The sequence below is a fragment of the Rosa chinensis genome, chromosome 6, assembly GCF_002994745.2.
Source record: "Rosa chinensis cultivar Old Blush chromosome 6, RchiOBHm-V2, whole genome shotgun sequence".
Lineage (NCBI taxonomy): Eukaryota > Viridiplantae > Streptophyta > Magnoliopsida > Rosales > Rosaceae > Rosa > Rosa chinensis.
The window spans coordinates 45,252,196-45,263,895 of record NC_037093.1 but is presented as its reverse complement, the minus strand read 5'-3'; the positions used below and the strand labels follow the sequence as shown (position 1 = coordinate 45,263,895).

At 43.4% G+C, this 11,700-nt stretch overlaps 1 protein-coding gene and 1 long non-coding RNA gene across 5 annotated transcripts; one reads left to right on the top strand and one right to left on the bottom strand.

Moving 5' to 3' along the window:
• Positions 1 to 3,650: 3,650 nt before the first annotated feature.
• Positions 3,651 to 7,732, top strand: LOC112173507. Of its 3 annotated transcripts, none has more exons than XM_024311140.2 (9): positions 3,653 to 3,978; positions 4,135 to 4,198; positions 4,306 to 5,565; positions 5,765 to 5,949; positions 6,310 to 6,394; positions 6,506 to 6,577; positions 6,663 to 6,773; positions 6,877 to 6,986; positions 7,079 to 7,732. In XM_024311140.2, coding segments are annotated over exons 2-9 (1,878 nt in total). In that variant the 5' UTR covers positions 3,653 to 3,978; positions 4,135 to 4,144; the 3' UTR covers positions 7,080 to 7,732. The 3 variants fall into 3 exon arrangements, with proteins under 3 accessions (XP_024166913.1, XP_024166908.1, XP_024166909.1); XM_024311141.2 differs by having other exon boundaries at positions 3,654 to 3,978; positions 6,846 to 6,986; XM_024311145.2 differs by lacking the exons at positions 6,877 to 6,986; positions 7,079 to 7,732 and having other exon boundaries at positions 3,651 to 3,978; positions 5,765 to 5,945; positions 6,663 to 6,732.
• A 137-nt stretch (positions 7,733 to 7,869) lies between these two features.
• LOC112169148 lies at positions 7,870 to 10,159 on the bottom strand. 2 transcript variants are annotated; one of them, XR_005802270.1, is made up of 5 exons: positions 9,980 to 10,159; positions 9,393 to 9,602; positions 8,961 to 9,074; positions 8,820 to 8,873; positions 7,870 to 8,735 (listed from the first exon to the last, which is right to left on the bottom strand). It is a non-coding gene; the product is annotated as an uncharacterized LOC112169148 (long non-coding RNA). The 2 variants fall into 2 exon arrangements; XR_002924579.2 differs by having other exon boundaries at positions 7,870 to 8,718; positions 9,980 to 10,157.
• Positions 10,160 to 11,700: the final 1,541 nt, after the last annotated feature.

Below are 11,700 nucleotides of genomic sequence, written 5' to 3'. Positions count from 1 at the left end.
GCATGCCTTGTTAAGATTTTTGAAGTCGACGCACATCCTCCACCTGCCGCTAGCCTTTTTTACCATAACCAGGTTGGAAATCCACTGAGGATAAATGACCTGGCGGATGAACTCAATGCCTCGCAGCTTGGCAACTTCCTCTCCTATAGCACGGTACTTCTCTTCGTCGAAGGCTCTACGCTTCTGCTTGATAGGGTAGAAGGATGGTTTGATGCTCAACTTGTGTGAGATGATTTCAGGGGAGATACTTGACATGTCTGCATATGACCATGCATAGACCGTAGCGTTGTCACGTAGGAACTGAGTGAGCTCCGCCGCCAGCTCTGGGTCTAATTGAGTGCCTATGTGGACTGTCCGCTCAGGGTGCTCATCAGAGATGCTGACGATCCTTAATGATGTTTTCGGGTTTACCGGCTCCTTCCTTACGTACTTCTTTTCGTCATCCCTGGGGTCCTCAAAAATATTTGGTGGTGGTGCCTGACTACCTACCGCCAGTATCTCATGGCGGGGGGTAGATTGTGCTATAGTAGTTGAATAATACTCGCGTGCCAACTGTTGACTTCCCCTGACACAGCCTGTGTCGTTGGGTGTGGGGAATTTCATGAGTAGCATGTATCCGGCGATGATGCACTTGAGTTTATTGAGCACTGGCCGACCAATAATGGTGTTATATGAGCTGAAACAATCGACAATTATGAACTCCGTATGTATCTCAGCCATACATGGACTAGTACCGATAACTAGCCGCATATAGTCAGAACCTAGTGGTTGCGTAACATCACCAGAGAAGCTGAGCAATGGTTCATGATCTTGAAGTAATTTTCTGTTTCGCTTCAGGTCGTTATAACAACCACTGAATATAACGTTGACAGCGGATCCGCTATCAATCAGGATTCTTCGGACTGACATTTTGCCGAGGATGGTGTCGATCAAAAAAGGGTCGTCGTGGGGCAGATGCACTTCGCGTTCCTCTTCCTCTGAGAAGGTAATAGGTCCCCAACAGGACTTTGGGAGTTTGGCGGATCTTTCGTAGTGGATGTTGCAGACTTCCTTTGGGTGATTAGCTCGTGCATAACGTTTTCTAGCCCTGTGGGACATGTTTGTGATTGGGGCACCTCCGTCGATGGTGTTGATGCGGCCCAAGGGTTCAATGTCAGTGATCAGAGGTGGTGGTTGGCGCACCTTGAACTGCTCAAGCTTGCCATCACGGTACAAGGTCTCAATGGTCGTTTTGAGGGCGTTGCAGCTGTTGGTATTGTGACCGCTGTCCTCGTGGTATTTGCACCACCTGTCGGTGTTTCTTGGCTTTCCCGTTTTTGGGTATTTTCCCGGGGGCGGCGGTGGGATCCGATCCTTTCACTGATTGCATATTTCTTCATACGAGGCCGTGAGAACTGTAAATACTGCATACCGCTGGGAAGACTGCGTATGTCTGTTGCGGTTGTCCCCATGGGATGGCCGGTTCCCCTTGTAGTGTTGGTCCTTTTGTCGCTTGTTTTGGTACTGGCCCTGCTGCCACTCCCTCTTTTTGTCAGTTGGCGGTGTGTTGGAGGTTTTGTTAGCGGTCCCCTGCTGACTAGAGGAGGGTTGTATCGACTTTGGCGATGCCGCTGGTGGCGGTGGGGTTTCTCCATATGTGATGAATTCTGCTTGGGCATGAATGACCGCCTCACTCATGAGGTGGTCGTATACCGCATTTGGATGATTGTAGTTGAGGTGATAGAGAAATGACCCTTTGAGGAGTCCTTGCTTAAAAGCCGCCGAAGCCATTGTTTTATCAAGATCACGGCATTGAGATGCTGCCGCTCACCACCTTGTGACGAACGCCTTCAGTGTCTCCTCCGTGCCCTGCTTGACATTGAACAATTGGCTTGTATTGTGGTGCCCGGCGGACAATAGGATGAACCGGGAAAGGAAAGCGTGCAATAATGCCTGGAATGAGTCAATGGATCCCGGCGGGCATTTGAAGAACCAATTCATTGCCTCATTGTCCAGCGTTTCGCTGAACAAGTGGCACAGGGTGGCGTCATCGAATCCCTTGTTGTTGGTGACTTTCTTGAAGGTGTCCATATGGACGAAGGGATCAGTCTTACCGCTGTAATGTGACATTTTTAGAGTCTTTGCATACGCCAGTTTGACGGCCAGCAAAATTGCAACGGTAAATGGTCCTGGCCTGGACGCGAAAAGTGGATTTGAAGTTGGTGCTGGGGTTCCTGATTCCGCCCGGATTAACCTTTGTTCCAATTGCTGCATCCTTTCCAGTATTTGAGCGGTTGCATCACCGGCGGGGTCTAGCCTGGTACTCCGCTGAACTGATCCTCGCCTGGGAGCGGGTAGGTTTCCCTCTGTTCTTGCCCGAGGTCTCGAGCGGTGAGTGCGCAGTGATGACTCTGCCTCCTGTTCCAACATTAGCTGGGGTACAGGGGGTGGTCCCATTCCTGCTAGTTTTGGTGGGTGCAGCGGGACCTGCATATGCACGACTGGTGCTGGTATCAATGCTCCTGTACCAGGTCGGCTGTGCCTGGTGCCTCGTGACTGCTCGCTTCATGCCGGGTTGGCGGTAGCCTCCAGTGTTCTCTTTAGCTCATCAAAGCGGGACACAAGTGTGGCCACTTGCCTTTGGGCCTCGGCCTTTTCCTTGCGTTCTTGTTCACGCTCTCTGTTCGCTTTGTGAAGATCCGCCAGTGCCAGCTCATACAGAGAGGCAAGGTCTTGGCCTGGCGGGCCGCTGCTACCTGGGTTTGTCTCACCGCCGGGGTTGACCGGGGTGGTGAATAATGCGTGGTTAATGCCTACCGCTGGGTTGGTGGGTTGGGGAATGGCGGACTGATCTAACTGCTCGTCAGTGTCTTCCTCGCTACCGTTAGTCATGGTGGTTGTGGCGGGATGACCTTTTGTTCAAGGATTCCCACAGACGGCGCCAATGTTAATACTCCGAGGATTAGATGACTTCCGTTTACTGCAACACGAGAGACAGGGCGTCAGAGGGAGACCGCGTTGGGCGGTCTTCACTCCTCCGATGCCTAAGTCAGTCACTATATATGGGCAGTATAACAACAAATGAGTAGTAATTGCGTAATTAATGAGGAGAGAGGAGAGAACCTTTTATAGGTGAGGAAGAGGTTGATCTTCTTCTTGTTTCCGATGTGGAACTAATGTGCTTCGATTCCCAGCGTTTGGAGCTTCTGATGCCATCTTGACGCAGCGCGTAGCGGCGCGTCAGTGGTGATCTGGGGGCGATCCAGGGCTCGAGGAGTAGCCCGCCTGGCCGTGCCTTCGCAGGTTACCCCCTTGGTGGGAGTCGGTACCTCTGGCGGTACCATGTGTGGCTCATCATAGCTAATTATGCTCGTTCTGGCACATGTAGGTGCAGTAAACTTAAAAAAAAAAAAAAAAAAAAACAATTCGAGAGATGAAACTTGGAATGTTCATATGCTGATCTCTTGGGTTTCCAGTTTGCTAAGCTCATAAACCATCTTATCAATTCATGCCGAATAACACGCGGAGCGTATTCAGTGCACCGACACCAGCACTAATGGCTGACGTGGCCTTAACAGATTTCGAAGTTAGAACTTGGTCAGCCGTTAGTCATGTATGGTGAACAAAAACTAGAGTTCAGGTAAAATTATATTTACCTGATCACATGTGCGCGTGTGTTGTATGATAAGTAACCTAAGCCAGTGAAATAACAATGCGAAGGCCGCAAACGAAGTGATTCGAAGCTTGGAAGCTGCAAAGAGCACAGCGCCGCGTTGATTGAAGACCGCCGGATCTGATAAGTTTGGGTCGTTGTGGTTGTAATAGTATAGTATTGCGAAGAATTTGATCTTAGGGCAGACAGTTTACAATTTGACGATTTCTGCATAATTGAATTCTGAAGCGTATGTAGCACAGCGTTGCTGGTGATTTTGGTAGTGGGTTGGAGGGCAATTATTGTGTTTTGTGGAGGCATTAAAGATCTGACATCAAATTTTGAAGGTAATGTAATCATAATTGAATGTTTGATTAAGTTGTTGTATCCATTGGCGTGGGTGAAATTTTTTTGTGCTGGTGATGTTTGTGCCCGAATCCTGTTGGATTTATATAAATTTAGGTCAGTTTTGTAAAGGAATAATATTTACAATCATTTTGCAGTTTACACATTATGAGCGGGTGTGAATTATCTGGGAAACGCAGAAGGTTGGTGGCTGAAATTGTGGTATGTGTTTATAAAAACCTGAAATAGCAGAAGTTTTGAATGTGTTGTTTTTTGTAATGGTTTTGTACATATTTGTTGCGGTATGAATTTATATAATCTGTGTCCAGCAACGCCCCTGTAATGAAGGGCTTGAGGAGAAGGGTGATCCCTCACATTGTGTTGCAGAAGGTTGCGAACCACTGTCTTCGGTAGTGTTAAAAACAGGCTGCAATCCAAAGGATTTCAAACAAACTTGTGCTCAGTTATCAACAGGAAAGACGAAAGCAGTGGATGGAATTGGATTTGGGCCATTAACGAAGATAGGGTGCACCAAACTGAACCGGGAGATATGCCAAATGTTGGTTGACAACTTTGAGGTGGAAAAGGAAGGCTGCTGTATCAAAATTCAGGGGAGATCTTTGTCAATTCGGGATAGTGACTTTGAGCGCGTGATGGGGGTGAGGAGCGGTGGATTAGCTGTAGAACTAGATGGATGGTCGGAGGTCATTAAGATAAATGAGCTAACAAGTAAGATATTTGGTGAGAACAGAGAGATTAGTATCGTTACTTTGAAGAAGAACATACTAGAGAGGGAGGAAGTTGATGATATCGTCAAAATAAGCTTTGTCCTATATGCTTTTGCTATCCTGTTATGCCCGACGAGGCCTGGCTATGTTGAGAGGAAGTTTCTTATTCCAATTTGTGACACTGCAGCAATCGGTACAAAGAATTGGGAAAGTGTATGTTTTCGACACCTAGTGGATGGTGTGTTGTCAAAGTCAAATCAGAAAGATAGGTTGGGTTACATGAGTGGTTGCATGTTGTTCGTACAATTATTTTATTTTGATTGTGTTGGTTATAGTGCGTCCATGGTGTCGAAATCAGTTCACCCTGTTGTTGCATGGACCAACAAGAGGTGTCGGAGCATGATTGAGTGGATAAGTGCACAATGGGGAAGCCACGGCGGTTGTGTTTATATATCCAATAGTGTTGGTGCGAAAATAGGGGAGAATCTGGAAGCAGACTATGGTTGCCAACTCGTGTGTGAAAGTGTGCCTGAACACGTGTCGAAGGCCTTGTTTCAAATATATGGGGTGCAAAATGAAATTCGGTTTGTGTCTTCAAAGATGGGATGTATGGAGGCCAACATTGAGAGGGTGAGGAAGATAATATTTGAAATTGGAAAAATTATGCGTGAAATGAATGTTGGTGTTAGAGGACAGCTTCATTCGTACAGAATGAAAACAGGAAATGGAAATGAGTTTGGAAGCGACGATGATGGGAGTGTAATTGGTATTGATATCGAACCGTGGCAGAAACGTCCACTGTCCTCATATTATGACGGAGGATCATGGCAGGAAGGAGCATATGATGAAGCAGCAAAAGAGGTGCACATTTTGACATTTAATAGTTTGTGATTTGGAACGATAAGTGTTTCATTTTCATTTATTTGTCCCTCTCATAACCAACATTGCAATTTTAACTAAAAGTTATAGTCAACTAGATTGGTTAAAAGTCCTGTAATTTGGCTGTTCTGTATTCATGTGGTGGGGGGGGGGGGGGGGGGGGGGTGTTTATGTTGCACAGGGTGATAGGTATGTGGAGGACACGGGTGCGGAAGTTGGACTAAAACTAGGTCCTGTCTCCACTGATGATGGTAATGTTGGAAAGGAGGAAGATAGGTTCCCATTGAAGGGAAATCTTTCACTGACTGAGTGGACATTGTTGAAGTTTCTATTTGAGAAGCCTACAAGAGGACCAGTTAAGTGTAGGTAAAAAAGCATACACTGGAAATAAAGTTTTAGATAATGTGTGTTTATGTGGCTATCCATGTTCAGTGTCAATACGTTGAATGATCCATAAGAGGATATATATTATTACAGGAGATGACAAAGTGTGATTGTATGAAGCAAATCATACTTCTAATATATTTGTTTGTTTGTCGGACCCTTAAAGATCCATTGATGTAGCATTGAATACTCATTATTAATGTGTAGTAGTTTGAATCTTGTGAAGCTAAACTAATATCGCAATTATATGTAATTTTATTTAATTATAAAAATGGTTTTTTGTTTTGTAAAAGTTGACAGTGAATGTCATTGTTGATTGAACGTATTTAATAATCGCTGCAGGGATGAAGTTGCTCGGTTTGGGGAATGGATAATGTCCACAGCTGATTTTGATTGTTTGCGTCCGAGAAATAAAATTTCCAACAAGGTATTGTATATGCATTTAGATGTGAAGTTCAATCTTCTGGGCAGTATCAATGTTAACTCGTACTATAGTAACAGTTGTAATAATTTGTGAGGAATGTTTATCTGTGTTCAGGTGATAAACATATCGGCAGCATACTTGTTTGAGAAGGAGTCCGACTCATGGTTCCTCCCAACCAATTTTGGGGTATGTATACAGTCAAGGTTTATGACATTTATTTTGGGCTTAGGTGACCATATGCTGACTGTAAACATCAATGTTTATGTCATAGGAACAAGCTTGTTATAAAAACCAGTCATCGAAAGTGGAGACATCATTGGCATCAATCATATCGGAATGTGGCCTGCATAGGTTTAATCGGCGATTGAAGTGGTGTTCTAAGGTAATGTAAGAACAAATAATTAATGACACTCCTAATCCATGTAAATTACGAAACAGTTTTATTTGGATGCAGATATTGATCCCCGTCCATGATTAAATGTCAGACCATTGGTTTTTGGTTGTTACGAGAGTTTGTGAAAAAGTGGTGGAGATTTGGGATAGCGATAGTGATATTGTTTCCTTTCCTAGAAGGCTCGAGATGGCACGATATGTGGTAATCTAGCCGTTTTGTTTTGTTATAATTGAAATTTTGTGGCGACAAAACGTTTTTGATGAAATGAGGCTGAATTATGTTAATGGTTTCAGATATTGATCCTGCAAAAAGTGTTTGCAAGCGATATGAAAAAACCCGGTGATGTTTATCACCATTTTCCGTCATTTGAAATGAAGCAAACAGATTGTAACCCAAGTAACAACAATGATTGGGAGAGTGGTGTCTACCTAATAAGGCACATGCAGTTTTACTGTCAACGATGGTTTGAAGGGATATGTAATGTTATCCTCAATTTGTGAACGTGTTGTACATCACTGTATATGGATATGGTACTAATAATTTGATGAACCTGGAACAGTTTCAGTCCAATGAGCATAGGAGTGTGCTAGCCTTATGGATTGTTAACAATCCAAAGAATGAAGCACTGAAGGCGGTGACCTCTGCAGCCGGTGTATCACACAATCGTTCCAAAAACACGTTAAATGGCAGAGATAATTGTAGTCATCGGGATATAATAATGAAGCTAAAACGGATTCCGCATTACCCAACTCTAACAACAATGTGAATATCCCAAGTGGAAGGAAGTTCCGCTCTCACCGGAAGCAAAAGGTCCGTGTGTGATGTTTGTTTATTGGTTTACATAGAACCTTTATCCGAACCTTTATATGTTTGGCCCTATGTTTGGTTGGTTGAGGAACCGTAATGTTGGATTACAGTTGGTAATGTTGTCACTGTTACTTATTTTGGAATTCAAGATATTTTTATTATTTCATTTCATATAAAACAATCCATGCTCAATGATATGGCTGTGTCTAAGATATATATCATGATGATCATGTAAAAGACAAGTAGTAATGTCCATAATTGGTGTTGATAACCACTGGAATTAAAATAAAATAATTGGATATTGTCAACAATTCGGTTACATATAAACCCGCGAAAAGGCCAAGCCAAAACCCATGCTGGCTGACCGGGTGTTAAACATAGCACGCTGCAATGGGACTGATATGGTTGGAAACAACACTGTGGACTTATGAAGAAGAAAATTTAAAAGTTAACAACTTGAGCTACAACATCAAGCAGAACGGGTTATATTTCCTATGGCATATATGATGTTTAACGGCCTGTCTAAATGTGATTGATATTTACTCTGCGTTGCAACTTCATGGAAAGCGAGATCAACATCCCCGGTTTTTGTAATGTGACTTTGAACAGATGTTTTATTACGTCCAACATGTTGGTTATGCAAAGAATCATTCGTGTCTGTTTCCTCCTCACTGTTTGATGTAAACCCTGTGTGGAGGGCCTGAAATGAAGAATCCAGCTTCCTCTCGCATTCCTCATTAATAATATCAGTTGCCAGCTTCCCTTCTTGTTGAGGAAAGCTTACATTATTAAAATTTTCGCCTAATTCGTGCCTCAGCTCCTGGAATAACTAAGATTTGTTAGGACAACAAAAGAATATGTAGGCACCCCCACCTCACCCCTCCTCTGAAATTATAATTTAATTAGTAACCCCTTTTATGACACACAATTGGAAACAGTTTGGGATGTCAATAAAAATATTATACATCACACAATGTCATGCTCTCATAATAACCCCGTTTTAACGGCCCCGACAGGAAGTTAAAAATACGTCAATTTCTGTAGTAATCATTTGTCCCGTTTCATTTGCACGATAGATACCACCCTGCAGTCAGGGAGTAGTTGACTTCTGAGTTTCCAATTGTTCCTGCAGTTAGTACCGAACTGTTATTAATGGCAGCATTCTCACATATATTTCTGACATAGTTGATGTTATTAAAAGGACCGGTACAAAATTAACTGACTTACTATACGTGAGCGAAGGCATGATATCTCATTGTCCTCGTCGGAAACAATCTTTTCCTATGGCAATGACATTGGAGTATGTCAGTGACAATGTAATTAATGAAATATGTTACCACTTGCTGCCACCATTGAATCCCAACTCACATGAGAACGGACGACATTTAGTAGTTGATCCCTCGCCTACAGAGAGCAGTTTTGCTCAATTTCTGTCATTCCAGCAATCTGCCTTATTAGTGAAATGGCCATTGTGGTGGACACCTAGATTACACAAATTAACAGATTGAGTTTGTAGCATGTTGGAAACTGAAATCTTCCATAATCATTGCAGATATACCAGCACATTTTTGTAGGGTCGATTAGGAAAAAAAATGCTAATTGAAATGGAAACTTTTACGTTTTCAACAGCCTTATTCCCATCAACGTATGGTGTGGAGACCGTACGAGGGATGGGTATGCACTCAAACTGGCAGTTAACACAAGTGATACCAGAGATATATTCCAAGGAGGCATTATGAATTGCCCCCCCCCCCCCCCATTTGAGACACCGTCTCCATTGTTGTCGGATTCATGTCTTACCAAACCACATTGTTGGGTCGTTGTTTCAGGTTTAATAGATGCCTTGATTAGGGGTCGTCCCCTTTTCCGGCCCGTTCCTTTCACTGACCCATCGGACCCATCGGGCTTAGATGTGCGCTTCCGTATTACACTTCTCCGTCCCTCCATTCTGTTCGACGGCCTTCAGTGACAATTAAACCGCTACTCCGTACTCCGACGTCAAGTATTACTCTGCATAATTCGAATGTTACAAGGTTAAGTGGTCATGTCAGCTTCAAATATTCAGATAACAACCGAAACCCTACATTTTTAGTCCATTGATTAGAAAGTTGTACATGTTCCTTCCCGATGTCAATTACAACGTAATAGCACTCATTACAACAGATATATGTTTAGTAGAGGCCTAATTATGAAGAAATTATCAATTCACAAATGGACATAGTGGGCAAGATTTGCAGGATGAGGAGGATTGTTGAGGCACAATCTGGGCCTCAATTACTAATGCTCTCCTCTCCTCTAATCTATCAGAATAGTTGGAATTACAGCATCTCATTCATATCATTTAACCGTAACCCATTTCGAGATTGTAAATCAGCATCTATACTAACCTGTAAGCGGATGCATAAATCATCGTGGATTGTAGACCGTAATGAAATTCGATTTGATAACCCCCTTTTCGATCCGCCTGCCTTGTATGTCCTTGTACCACAACGCCGTTTCCTTCACAGGGTTCATTGTGCTAAAAAATTCCAAAACATTCCGATTAGGGTTTGAATGAAATTGTTGCCGCAATGACCAATTTGACCTGGGTACCATTTGGCCCAAAAATGGTGGGTATATGGCTGTGGTTGGTGTGAGTGTTGAAACGCGTCCTGGGCCTATAATAGCCCGCTACGCCAGGCCTATACAAACCCGTAAAGTATTTTGTATATATATATATATATATATATATATATATATATATGTATGTGTGTGTGTGTGAAACCCAAACTATATATATATATATATATATAAAAATTTCTACGGCTCTAACAGACATAAACAATTATAAAGTAGAAATCTCACCCCCGGTCCTAGGTATGAACCTAAGCTCTGATACCATTTGTAACACCCTGACCCCGAAGCCTTGTCTCTCTCTTGCTCCATCTATCCTCTATAGATAGCTGGTACGGAGTTGGGTAGCCATTTGGAACAACACGGATTGGTTTTCTTCTCCCGTTGAATGGCCCCCCTGAATCTCCCAAGTTTCTTTTCTGGTTAAGAGACTTAGAGAGAGATGTAGAGAGTTCTAGAGAGTCAGTGTGTTCCAGATGGACCTACCCCCCTCCTCACCCCCTTTCTTCTGCTTGGTCATACGGCTTCGCATGTAAGGATTGCAGGACAAGTAGAGGTTCTTGACGAGGAGGCCAGTCGAACCTTCTGGAAGCTTGAGTTTGGTAGTGGCAGTGGTCAATTTGAGGTCGAATTCTTTGGGGAAGCTGGTGATATATACAGCTTCCATAATACCATATGAGATACCTAAGCTAGCACCATTTTCAGCAAGAAAAAATAGAGCCATCAGTCTACAAAATCCATGTGTGACCCACCAACAAATTGCAATACTACGTACCAGTGTAAAGAGTTCAGAATCAAATTTGGATGAAAAATTGATAACACAAAGTACCTATCTTTTCTGCAGAAAAGGGCATGTCTTTGTTGTTCCCTTTAATCCCGAAGGCCCTGTTTGGTTGGTGGAAAGGAAATGAATCATTTTCCTTTCCATTGGGAAAGTGAATCCTGAAGGGGGGGGAACCAATTTCCTCCACTTTTTCCTTTCCTTTGGGAACCAATTTCCCTTCCTTGGATGTCCCAAACGCAGGAAAGGAGACACTTTCCTTTCCCAATGCCTAGATTCTGGGAAACAAACATGGCCTAAGATGACAATCTACTTTTTTATGCAGAGAAAGTGGAAGCCATTTGTTAATTCCTCCTCTTGATCTAGTAACTCGCTTTAAATCAATCAAAATAAGGATGCAAACCAACCAAGAAAACCATAAACCCAATTCAAATTACATAGAATCTGAAATATATATGATAATTGACCTGCTATTGAGTCCAAACAGACTCTTTGAATCGAGGTCCCGAATCTCTACTCTCTCCACCACCTCAAACAATCCCTCTCCGATGCTCCCTCTTCTCTCCGCCTCTCCCTCAACCGCCACGATGACCTCCACGCCTCCTCTCCCGATGACTCCCTCACCTCCCTCGGTATCACCTTCGGTGACCTTATCTTTTACACCCTCAACCCCTCTTCCCAAACCCTACAATCCCCAATTCCTCAGGGTCCAAT